General features: G+C 38.0%; 1 protein-coding gene across 7 annotated transcripts in view; it reads right to left on the bottom strand.

Annotated features, from left to right (window-relative positions):
* Nucleotides 1–13,103, bottom strand: part of dmd (dystrophin) — a 163,759-nt gene that overhangs the window by 59,491 nt on the left and 91,165 nt on the right. For 6 of the 7 annotated variants that reach the window (XR_010800422.1, XR_010800423.1, XM_066661558.1 and 3 more), the window contains 5 exons: nucleotides 11,901–12,018; nucleotides 10,110–10,378; nucleotides 9,272–9,418; nucleotides 7,703–7,781; nucleotides 7,481–7,541 (listed from right to left, as the gene is read on the bottom strand). Coding sequence is in view for 5 of the 7 variants with exons in the window: in XM_066661558.1 (XP_066517655.1) it covers nucleotides 7,481–7,541; nucleotides 7,703–7,781; nucleotides 9,272–9,418; nucleotides 10,110–10,378; nucleotides 11,901–12,018 (674 nt within the window). In the remaining 2 variants the exon portion in view is untranslated. Of the gene's footprint in view, nucleotides 1–1,068; nucleotides 1,228–7,480; nucleotides 7,542–7,702; nucleotides 7,782–9,271; nucleotides 9,419–10,109; nucleotides 10,379–11,900; nucleotides 12,019–13,103 lie in introns of those variants that run through there. The other variant, XM_066661562.1, reaches the window with a different exon arrangement.

Here is a 13,103-nt window from a genome sequence, read left to right as displayed (position 1 = left end):
AAAATATCCCATTTGAATTTTTATTTTTGCATGAGATTATTATTCTATTATTAGTCAGGACAAAATCATTTAATCTTCAATTCCAAAGTAACAACAATGCACTGAAAATACACAACTATTACATGAACACAATGTTTAAAAGAAAAATTAGCAATGCTTAACAATGCAACACTTTATATTCCTTAACTACAACTAACAGAGGTATTTCATATGTCAAACGGCAGCTTATTATACACAAACTACCCATCATCTGCATTACAACAAATTTAAGGACACTGCAATTAAGCACAACAAATAATTTACCTCTGCCCTCACATGTTTGACTGAAACTGTCTGCGCCCCCTACACATAGATACAGTGTAGGACAGCAGTGCATGTTAATAATGGCCTTGTGCCAGTCTCTATCCGAAACCCCATACCTGCCCATTGAAGACGCTAGAGAAGACGGAAGTAGTGTCATAATATGGGTTTGGATTAAAATGACCTCCTAACTGCGCGTAACAATTACAGGTGAAAATAATGAGATTACATAAAGCATTTTCTCATGCACACGCGCACACACAGTATGTCACCACGATGTCCAATTCATTAATCTGTCTGCAATTATAGTAAGATTATTTAGTAACGTTTACATCTGTGGGAGAAAATAGCACAGTATCAGCCAGCTTTAAGGAGCTGTTAAACCATGGTGGGGAAAGAGGCCCTGCACAGCTAAACACACCCATTTAAAACCTTAAAACAAATAAATGTAACCAACGATTTCCCACGTCTTTCCTTAATAAAGCGGTATTTACAAGGCGATGCATGAAAGACGCACCGGGTCGTTAGAGGAATGGCAAACAGTAACCAAATATAGGAGCATCGGAATGTAGTGAAAACAATCGATTTGTATTTGCTCTGGCAGATAGGAGAGGCACCTGCAGGGTTGTAGAAACGGTGGGGTGAACTGTTTATAACAGCTGCACCCGCTAGCGAAGCTAATAGGAAGGTAAACTCCTTCAGCGTCCTCTGATTTCTGCAGGGCAAACCAGGCGACATTTAACCGCGGCATCGATGCATCGCACTTACGTTCTCAATTGTTCCCTCATCGTTTCGGTATACGAGTTATCCGACTTAAATCCTGTAAATACGAGAGGTCGATGTTGTGGGGAAGGATTTGCTTTGGTATTCCCTCTCTGTAGGAAAAAAAAAGCATCAGATTTCCCTGCAATCTCCTCTCAAGAGCTGCCCAGACAAGGCGGAGCTATTCCGTTTCTTCCCTTCCCCCAAAGCTTAAACTGAGGAACCTAACGGCAAAGTTAGCCTGCTAAAAATACATTTTACTGTTTTTCGGGGAGAGGCAATACACTCTAACCGAGCAGTGTAGCCGTTTATTTTAGATAATGCTTTTTATTTTATTTTGTATTGTAATAATCGACAGATCTTTTGACTGATTAATTTATGTGATTCTTATTCCAATATTCAGTTTGACAAAATGGTTGAACTGCTATGTTTATTATGCTGATGATATGGGGAATACAAAAATTGCAGTTAGGTTGTGCAATGATGGTTCTCAAACTGGTTTGTGAAGTATAAAGAGGGGGTACGCCAAATGACCTCGAAAATTTACTGCTTAAATAAACTGAATATCTAAAGTTTTGTTGTGTAAATTAAATACTTTTTCACACTTATTTTGCCCCAATGAAATTAATCTGTGTTAAGTAGTACAACATGCTACGCATACACCCTAGTCTGTAAGGGGGGAAGGGTGGGGACAGCGTTCTCGCTTTATTCCAGGGAGCAAACACGTTTTTGGTTTTTTTTGAGAAATAAATGTAAATAAAGCCCAGTTTCAGTTGCTTGGTGGACGTAAGCAAAGTCTAGACAGAGACGAAGGCTGAGAAATACTCTGAAGCTCAGAAGGACAAATTCCTTAGCCAAAAATAGAAACAAAGCACGAATTTTGTTTACATGAAGACAAAATAGAATAAAACGCTCAGCTCAAGAGAAACAAAGTGGCCATTCTTCATAGCATTAGAATCCTAAAACACTGTTTAAAGGCTCGTTTATGCTCCCTTTGCACAGGGGCTTGCCTAGGCCCTGGCTACGGGGCTATAGCCCCGGGTCTTTTTACATTAGCTCCGGGCCTTTTCTAACAGCAAATTTGTATTATGAAGCAGGATCTGGCCCAATTATCGCTCTAATCCAGCCTGCCAAAATATTTTAAAGAATTATTGTATAATTTCTGAGGTGAAACTGTTAAGATGAAGCTCCAGAGGGAGAGGCTCCATAGACTCACTTATTATGACGACATAGATCGTCACTTATTTAGCCAATCAGCAGCCAGAGTTAGCTGTCCCTCATTTAGTGCTGCAGCCAATGGAGTCAAAGTCCCTCCTGAAATAGTTTTATTCATTCATTCATTATCTGTAACCACTTATCCAATTCAGGGTCGTGGTGGGTCCAGAGCCTACCTGGAATCATTGGGCGCAAGGCGGGAATACACCCTGGAGGGGGCGCCAGTGCTTCACAGGGCAACACAGACACACACATTCACTCACACCTAGAGACACGTTTGAGTCGCCAATCCACCTACCAACGTGTGTTTTATGGACTGTGGGAGGAAACTGGAGCACCCGGAGGAAACCCACGTGGACACGGGAAGAACACACCAACTCCTCACAGAGGGTCACCCGGAGCGGGAATCGAACCCACAACCTCCAGGCCCCTGGAGCTGTGTGACTGCGACACTACCTGCTGCGCCACCGTGCCGCCTGAAATAGTTTTAATTTTGTTTTAATACCCGATGTTTTGTCAGAGATATTCCGTTTATTAAATATTAAACCACATGTTATAATGAATTACACGTTCATCTATTTTGTCGTTTGCAATTGTGAATTCAGCATGCACCCTGTGGATAAATTGAAACATTTAAGAGGAGTCGCTGATATGATACTGATAAAAGCTTTTGTGGTCCGGCCTGTACCTGACATTGAACTGAGTGGAATGTGGCCTTCTACCCATGAAGTTTGCCACACCTGGGTTAGTGTATTTAGCACAAGTGCATGGTACTGCAGTTTTTTCTGAATGTAGCAAAAATGCCCTGTGTTTTCTGATTTTGTTGATATCATGTTATTTTGAGTGTAATTGAGTACTCACAACTCACATATTAAAGTAAACTCCAAGTAAATTTTCATCTGCAACCAACTTATTAACTTATGCCATTTTAGTAGAATTGTACTATTAAAGCAAAGCCCCTCATATTAAGATATGAATTCTTGATGGGGTTTGACCTTACAAACAATCGGTAAACATTTCATAGAGCAACATTTCTTCTTGGGGCTAAGCCCCGGGTCTCCTCGCAGTCTATGCATGCCCCTGCCTCTGCATAAGGAAATATACGCATGTGCTTTCCTCGCCTTTCCTCACTGTCCTTTAGAGTTTTAAACAACTGGAGAACCTGCAAAGTGTGTTTATTTACAACTGACGATATCCATGTTGAGGTAGTCTTCTGTTTAAACAAAACATGGCGAATAACAATGTGGGACAAACATGATGTTACACCAAAAAGGGCAGCGTCTCTTTACAATTATACTCAAAGAAGAAATTAGTAAAATATTGGAGCTACCAGTAGTGTACACAAACATGGTGTTCTGCGCATGCGCCATCCAAATCAGGCAGCGGAGTAACCTCACTGCCAACATATTTCCTTGTGTCAGCTCCGAAGACATGGTTGTTGAGCAACACATCCAGTAGAGGGCAGTTCGGAGTAAAAATCAAACATAGGGATCGCGGAGTAACTTGCAGTTATGTATGGAGTGGTATATGATGGAGTGGCAGAAATGGACTTCTATAGTTTGTGGACCTCTGTAAGTACTTTAAGTGATAGAAAAGCAAGCAAAATTCATTCATTCAATTCATTATCTGTAACAGCTTTTCCAATTCAGGGTCACGGTGGGTCCAGAGCCTACCCGGAATCACTGGGCACAAGGCAGGAACTCACCCTGGAGGGGGCGCCAGTCCTTCACAGGGCGACACACACTCACACATTCACTCACACCTATGGACAGTTTTGAGTCGCCAATCCACCTACCAGCGAGGGTTTTTGGACCGTGGGAGGAAACCGGAGCACCTGGAGGAAACCCATGCTGACACGGGGAGAACACACCAAACTCCTCACAGACACTCACCCAGAGTGGGCCTAGAACCCACAACCTCCAGGTCCCTGGAGTTGTGTGACTGTGACAATCCCTGCTGCGGCACCGTGCTGTTTAACCCCCCCCAATGTAAAATGATTTTTGTGTTATTAAAACGTTCCATGTCTGTTTTCCTTAGATATTATGAATTTTTAGCTCTTTTTTAGCTTTTGCTCTTGGTTATGAGAAGTGACAGGATTGTGGTGGGAGAAGAGGCTGAAGGGCATTGCCAAATAACTCTGTAACTCTGCAAGTGTGACCTCTGGTGGCTCGGGTACTCCATTTTTAAGGCACTATCCAAAGAAAAGTCTTGAAATTTTAGCCTTACAATTTTGCCTAGGTCAACACCCTTGTGGTATTTGGGTATACAGACCTTCCTCCACACTCCCTCATGCTGTAGATGAATTAGCTGAACTTTTATCCCCATACAGTGACCTTAAGTGGTTAACTAATGCATCCGATCCTCTGAAGGATGTGTATGATAATCTCTCTTTTAAGCAATTAATTACAGAACCAACATGACCAAACTTGCATTACCCCACCAAGACAACATTAATTGATCTAATTTCATCTAACAGACCGGACAGAATTACTTCTGCTCAACACAGGACATTCCTTTGTGTAAACTTATTCCTCGAAGAATACCAGTCCGATTTTAAATTAAAACACAACACAATCTCTGCTGCAACACTCATTCTAGATAACCTTTTAACTGCCATTGATATCAAAAAAATATTGTGCATAAATCTTCATTGATCTCTCTAAAGCTTTTGTTACTTTTGATTATTCTCTGATTAATTAATAAAATGACTGAAAAATCATTGATTAATGATTCTAAAAATGATTGAAATTCTATCATTTTTATTTTACATGGTTTGCTTAAATCTGATTTATTCACTTGGATCAAACCACTACATTTTTTGAGTAAAATTAGACAAATGTATCTTTCCCCTTTATGTTGTACCTTAGCTATATTGTAAATTAGGGACACGTTCTGTGTATCCAGAAATTAAATAAAGGTTGGCTAATACTGTAAATATAACCCCATATTAGAATACTTTTAGATGGTACTGAGAAATCAAACAAACAAAAAAAAAGCTGCTAATTCACATTATTAGATTTTTTACTTCTGAATTAAAATAACCACACCTTGTTGCCACACCTTTTCACAACAACTGAAATATATTTTGGGTTTGAAGACAGCAAGTGATGAACTGTTTCAGGTGTAATATTTTCCTATTCTAGCTGCAAACAAGGCTTAATTTGTGCAAAAGAATGTGGTCTTTGTTGTCACTTTTTGCCAAACATTGCCAAATATTCTGTATTCAGGGCATGTTGAGACTACAGGCAGGCCAGTCTAACAACCATTGCTGTGGTAATGAGTGGAGAATGTGCTTCTGCATTGTCTTGTTAAAATATGCCCCTGGAAAATAGGCTGTGGTAAAAGCAGTATAGGTTGCTGTAAATATATCTGTAATTTTCAGCACTAATTGTGCATTTACAGAAACATACTGTATGCTTGCCAAAGGCACTGACATAGCCCCATACATTGACAGATTTTGGACTGGTATCAGTCTGTATGGTCCTCTTCTGTTTGGTCTAGACACACACCGTTCATTTATTTTAAACAAATCTTGAAATACTGGCCACAAAACAAATTTTTGCTGTGCAATGCTCCATTACAGATGACTTTGAGCTCAGCAAGTTTGGCAGCACATCTGGACATGACTATGGTAATGCTGTCCATATTTGGGACAGTAAGTTTTATTTTGCATTTCTGGATGTAATCACAAATTATACTGCTAGGCAAAAGTATAGCAAAATAATCCTGAGCCCATGTGGTTATATCTGTGATGATTCTTGATGCAGTGCTGTTTTAAGGTTTAAAGATCATGGTTATTCAGTTAGGCATGTGCCCTTGTCCCTTTACACACTAAACTTTTTCCAGAATTTATTTTTAATTACATATAGTCAATGAAATATCCAAAGTCAGCGTTAGCAAAATCTTAGTTTGAACTTTTATATATATCATTAAACAACTCATTTCAATATAAAGGTGTAGTGGAGTTCAGGCATCCTGAGCAGAGGAAGAAGCCACACATTATACTGCTGTTTTGCTGTTCTCAAGGCCTTGTTTTCACCCACGGGATGACAGATAGCGCTGCCCTCTGGGTCCTCCCCGCAGTTGTTTTGCCCTCCGCAACGAGACCGGCACTGCCCACAAAGCTTTCTTTAAACAAGATTGCGGATTGCACTTCCAAACATTCAGGACAACACAATAACTCACATATTCCTCTACTGAGAATAAAACACATTCTTCCCTAAAAACAGCAACTAACACAGAGTGAGAAACAAGAGCAACGAGAAACTAGGCAATCCTAGTCCCCGCCATTAGCTATGTAGCCATTGAGGTTTTATTATGTTAGTGTGTGGTACAAAAAATGGAGGGCAGGTAATAAATGCAGAAATTTAAAAAAAGGAGCACAAATTTTGTTCATAATATGTAACACCGGCATTAGTGTTTTTCTTGTTTATTTTTAATTTAAAGATAAGTTCTAGATGATCTACCACCAAAGAACTTACTTATTTATTGAATGTAACTTTTTATAGAGTAAAACGTGAAGTTTAATGTGGCTGTACGCAGCAATATCAAGATTTATAAACACACTAACGGCACAAAATGTTTCGCCACCACAAAGAGACACACGCAAAAATCAGACAAATTCAGCAATCCCCCTCTCTCTGTGAGATACAGTAAGTGTGTAAATGTTGCAGCATTTCCAAGTGGTCCTGCTGTGCTTGTGAACAAACCAATGCCGTGCCGAGGTTCTGGCCAACGTGCCAGATACACACACACACACACACACACAAATGGAGAACGTTCTTGTCTTATTTCCTATGATTCAGCCATGGTCCAAAACCAAAAACATCCTCCCACGGTCCAAAACCACACATTGGTAGGTGGATTGGCAACCCAAATGTGTCCATAGGTGTGAATTTGTGAGTGTGTGTGTCACTCTGTGAAGGACTGGCGCCCCCTGCCTTGTGCCCAGTGATTCCGGGTAGGCTCTGAACCCACCGTGACCCTGAACTGGGTAAGCAGTTACAGAAAAAGAATGAATGAACGTATAAGTGTTGCTGAAAGTCTCCAAAAGGTCTCTGAACTCATGTTGCACACTGATGCTGCCAGTGTGTGAAATCAATTTTCTTAAAGACTATTTGCTCAGCTTACAGACACTCTAAATATCAAGTAGATAGCATCAAACTACATGTATTATTGAAATACTAAAATTCAGAATACTTACTTTATGTAGTATGGAACATTGTTGGGAGAAACAGAACGTTCAAAAGGACTTTGTACAGAGGCTGTAAACACAACAAATATGTCACATCACATTAACACGTTCTGATCAGCTACTTCCTTGTGTTATTGCTGTGACACATCATATGGCTGATTACATATTCCTGTGAAAATTGAAAGGCAATCATAATGCATAATACCTCTATAGAAAAAATATGGTTTTCACCTTGTAGAAAATGTTGAGAATGAGGTCCTAAGTCCTTGTGGGCCTCTGTTAGCTGTCTCAGATATTCTTCAATAGAGATCTGAAGAAAAACATGAGCTACTCAGAGATTCTAAGAATGAAACAATAATGTTACAAGCGTTACCAAACAATCTAACCAAACAAAATGTGAAATATGTTTAATTATACCACAGTTAGTTCGGACCCACCCTGCAATGTGATTGGCTGAGAAACTTTCCAAGAGTGTCAATACCACACCGTAATAGCACTCTGACCAAAGCTCTTCGGGTATCACTCTGCTCAAATATGTGTAACCTAGCAACAACGGCAGCACTTAAGCTGGGCTTACACTATATGACTTTTAGCCCGATTTCCAGTCGGGCCGGGTCTGTGCTAGTTGGCTCTAGTCTGCAGACTCTGGTGCATTCTTATGCCTGGATCAGATTACACAATATTTTTTCTTTCATTACATTCACTATGTCACATTCATGCCATGTCTTGGTCAGGACACTGGCAACACTGCACATTCGTCACGGACCATTCTTTGTTCACGTCATTGGGTGAGCTCAGAATTTCTCTGGGAGGCAGGTCAAGAAACTGTCAATCATAGCAACAGAAGTGCTGTGTGTGCTGCTGGTGGTTCTGTGTGTTTCAAGGAGGAGAGAGTAGATTGTCTGTCCTGCAAAAAAAAAAACTTGAGGTAATGTGTTAACATGGCAAGAGCATTACCTAGTTTTGTTGTTCCACCTGACAGCTGCAGCAGCAGCCTCCCTCTTTCTCTTCTCTGTGTTTACATATGCGCGGCAAGACAGCACTCTGTCTTCCTATTGGTCATCGTCAAAGAACATGCCATAGGAAATGTCAGATTAAGAGAAACAATCCAAAAAATTTTAACATGCTAGAATTTTTGGTTGTGGTTTCGTGGGGTGTCCCAGACACCACATCGCTGATCTTTGTTTATGTCACACTACACAACTGTTACTCACCCCAACACTCAAATGCGGTTCTGACATTGGAAATTTGTCGTCTACGATAAAATTGTGCCAAAATCAGGCTAAATGTGTGTAGTCTGATCCCGGCATAAGGCTGTGCCTGGACTTTTTCACCCAACTGGGAAAGGGTTCATTTTCCGTTAGTGCACCTAATTTTGAACAGAGTAAAGGGTTATGACGCAGTGAACCGTTATCTACTTTCTGATTTATAAACAAGACAAAATCTGAAATAAATAAAGGTAAATTGCTACGTCTGAATGGAATTATTGAACCTCGCGGAAGGTTGGTAAACAAACAAATAATTTTTCACTGTCTTCTTTATCTTAAAACCTAATAACTCCCATAATGAACTGTGGAATAATCGCAATAATACACATAGGTTTGTGCTATAACATGAGATGTTGGCACTGGTGTACTGATCTACAACCGCAGCAAACCAGTGCCAATATCTCACGTTATAGCACTCCCTCTTGCGTATTATTTCTTAAATAGTTTAGTTGAAGGAATATGTTTTCCTATGAGAACTGTATTTAAAACAACTTACTTCATATTTTCCAAAATATTGCAGTAAAAACTGTACCTGCAGAAGTCGCCATCGTGTGTTGAGGTCATCAATTCTGTTCAAGTTATCTAGTGAAAGTTGAATACCAGGAGTTTTAAATGTGGAGGCCAGTTTGTTGACTTGATTTACATTGTCCTGAATGGGAGTTATATCTTCCTGGAATACCTGTTAAGCCAGAAAACGCTTATTCAATTTAATAGATATTATATGCACAATTACTGTTACTGAACAGTAATAACAGTAATTTTAAGTATTCAAAAATACACATTGGTAGGTGGATTGGTGACTAAAAAGTGTCTCTAGGTATGAGTGAATGTTTGAGTGGGTGTCGCCCTGTGAAGGACTGGTGCCTCCTCCAGGGTGTGTTCCCATCTTGTGCCCAGTGATTCCGGTTAGACTCCGGACCCACCACAACCCTGAACAGGATAAGCGGTTATAGACAACGAAAGATTTCAATGATTTATAATGGCTGTTGTACAAAGTATAGGCTGTGAAAATATTTTGGATATATTCATACCTTGCATGATAAAGATGACTGAGTGTTGAAAATTAATTTACATTACAGAAATATATTAACATAAGAGTAGGTTAATGAAGTCCTAGGTGTTTTTTTTTTTTTTTGTTAATAGGCAAATGAGCTGGATGAATTGTATAAAAGTTCTAGAATGTTTTGGTTTTGTTTTGTTTTTGTTTTTTTTACCAGCATTCTGAACATAAACTAAGACAATTTATAAGACTATATTAAGGTAATTTCAGGAAAAAAAAAAACAAAAAAAAAAAATATATATATATATATAAACAAACTACCACACAACTCCATGTCCATGAAAAAAAATTACAATGAACCTTCACTAACCTTAACTATGTCTATTTGTTTACTCAGATCATCAATCAGCAAATCTCCAACTGGGTCCCATGAATCCTTAACTATCTCAGCTTGCTGAAGCTTGAAATCTAACTGATCCTCTGCATCTTGAAGTTCCATCAGTCGCTCTAAAGCCAATTCCAGCTGTTGCTGCCAGTCAACCACAGCTGTACCCAGGTCCTTCCATTGTATGGTTACATTCTCTGCTTCCTTGCGCAATATGCGTTGCACATTGTGAACTCTGTCTTCTGAGTGAACATCTTGAAAAAACAGTAACAACAATTACACAAAAAAAATTCACTGCAAGAAATTACACTACAAATGATAAGTCTAGGTGGTATAAATATGTTCTAACAAAATTCTATTTTAAGCATGATTTCAGCACAGTATACCTAACAAGGAAGTAATGGAATGTTCTATGAATTTTACTAGCATCATGCAGTAATACTTGTGTTTGTAACAGATAAAGATTTATGTCAATATTGCATAACACTAAAATAAATGAAAAAGTGTGTCCCGTGATAGTTAACATACCTGTGCAAAATGAAATATTCCAGCTTTAAAAAGGAGCATACTCAGTGTGTGTCTTTTTAGTTTCATTGAAAGCAACAAAAACAATCTTAATTCTTGTTTAGTAAAATATGTACTCTAAATAGGAACCATATTTTGAATAAAGATTGCATGCTAGGTATGTATATTTATTTCATATACATGAATATTTCACATGTATATAAGCTTCACCATATAGCATAGCTGAAGATAATAAATGACCTGTTACTCCCTTCTACTATCAGTGTGTCTTTGCTTATTTTACCCGATACTGGTGCAGCATTTGTGCACCATTCCTTAAATTGGGGGTTAAGTTAACTTGCCAATTGAGAAATTAGCTGTACACAAATGGACGCAAACAAAATGTGTCCCGATTCTATTCTCAGCTCTCTGAACCCTTGAACACTTGAATGCTTGCACCCCTTTTTTTCAACCTTATAAAACATCATCAAAGTACACACTTCAAGGAAGGCCTTAGGGCTCAGGGCATGAATTGGGATGAGGGTGAGACAGCTCTGTGATCGGCAGCTGTGAGAGGAGGGAACTGTTACTGTTTAATGCTGCAATCCATCACTCTGTAGATGTAGATGTAGGTGTACTGTTCCTGAGAAACTTTGATGGTCGACATCTGGCCTAGATTTGTTTTTTAAGATCTGAATTTTTGCATAAAATTGTATTATCCAATTATATTTTTTATCTGAATTTTTAAAACCTAAATATCATAAATTTCACCATCAACAAGTTCATCAAATGCCATAAAAATATAATAAATGTAAAAAAAATCAAAGACTTACTATATTTTTAAGGCATTTGAATAATTCATGTTGTAAAAATTGAGATACAAATATTATAGAATATATATAAATAAATATAATACACAGAACTCAGGTAAATAATCTGAATTTTCAACATTCAAAAACTTGTCAGTGGTTTAGATCCATAGTAAAACTGAGTAGTTATTTTTACAAATATTAACAGTAAATATATAAAATTAACGTAACAATAAAAATAGACCATATGTTACAATTCAGGATTTCACCTCACACTCATCTGACATATATTTTGCAGTGCATGAATGTACACCAATTATAAAAACAATCTCATTTTAATTCAAGCCAGTATTTACACTGGCTGTATGACATAAGCACATTTCCTTGTATTGTGCTTAAAATAACTGTCTCATAAGCAGTGAATCAGCATTGGTTTCCTTGATTACTGGATAGAAAACCATACCTCTTTGGCCAGGTTTCTGTTTACTTTCTTCACTAGGCAACTCTGACAGGAAACTCTTTACATTGTCCAACACGTCATTGATTGATGGTTCTTTTGTTGCCAGTTCCCTTTTAAAAGCCTATAACAAAGGGTTAAATTGTAGATATTGTAAATGTTTATATCACCACAATAATAAAGACCCCTCACAGGATTGGTAGGAACAGGAATATCCTGGCTTTTTTGCAATCTGGCTATTTTAATTCAGATTATAAAAATATTATAATAAAGCTTTTCTCAGTATTAATTATTGCTATATTTTCCTGTATTATTCTGCAACCAGTAGTGTAAGCTTAGCTAAATGTAAACAAATTCTACCCTATTAATTTGTTAAATCAATATGCCTGTTTCACCACTTAATATACATTGAACAAGATAACATTATTCCAGTTAATGCGATATTCTGTGTGTGAATGTGTTTGTTTAACTTTTTCCAAATCTATACTCGTGGCAGTCTTATATTATTTGAGGTTATCATCCAATGCCTATATTTACTGATTAAAAAATTATGATTTTAAATAATGTGTGCTGTTGATTTAATAGATTCGTGCAATCAAGGAGAATCTGAACAAAACTTTTGTTCTTCAAACTCACTCACACCTACTACTTTATAGAAAAAAATCTTATTTGTATTATAGATTTTTTGTACCATGCTTACTGACATTTGTTTCAATATATATTAATATATATAAATATATATATTAAATATATATTAAAAATATTTAAATAATTATCTTAGGTGCCTAAGACTTCTGCACAGTACTGTATGCTACTGGAAGAGAATAAACAACAGTAATGCCTGTAAATTTCAGCCTAGCTTATAAATTTCTTGTTCGCTACCTTTCCATTTGTGTACACTGAGGGTAGGATAGTAATGTAGCATCTTTAGGGCAGGCACTGCAACAGGACAAAGTACTTCTCAAGGCTTATTTCTGTCTCAGACTCCAATCCCTAACAGCTGGCTGTTCCTGTACAATACTGCTTAACGTGGAAAATAAAGGAAAAATATACACATTCAGATGGTGGTGACAAAGGGCATTATAATATTCGAGACACACTCTCAGTACACTCCCTCTTATCATGTTAGTCTAAATCCTCTTCAACTAGTATGGCTGCTGCTGCTACATGTCATGAAAAGTTAGTGGCTGCCTGTGCATGTACTTCTGT

The sequence above is a fragment of the Hoplias malabaricus genome, chromosome 2, assembly GCF_029633855.1.
Source record: "Hoplias malabaricus isolate fHopMal1 chromosome 2, fHopMal1.hap1, whole genome shotgun sequence".
Lineage (NCBI taxonomy): Eukaryota > Metazoa > Chordata > Actinopteri > Characiformes > Erythrinidae > Hoplias > Hoplias malabaricus.
This window is presented reverse-complemented; position numbering and strand designations above follow the sequence as displayed.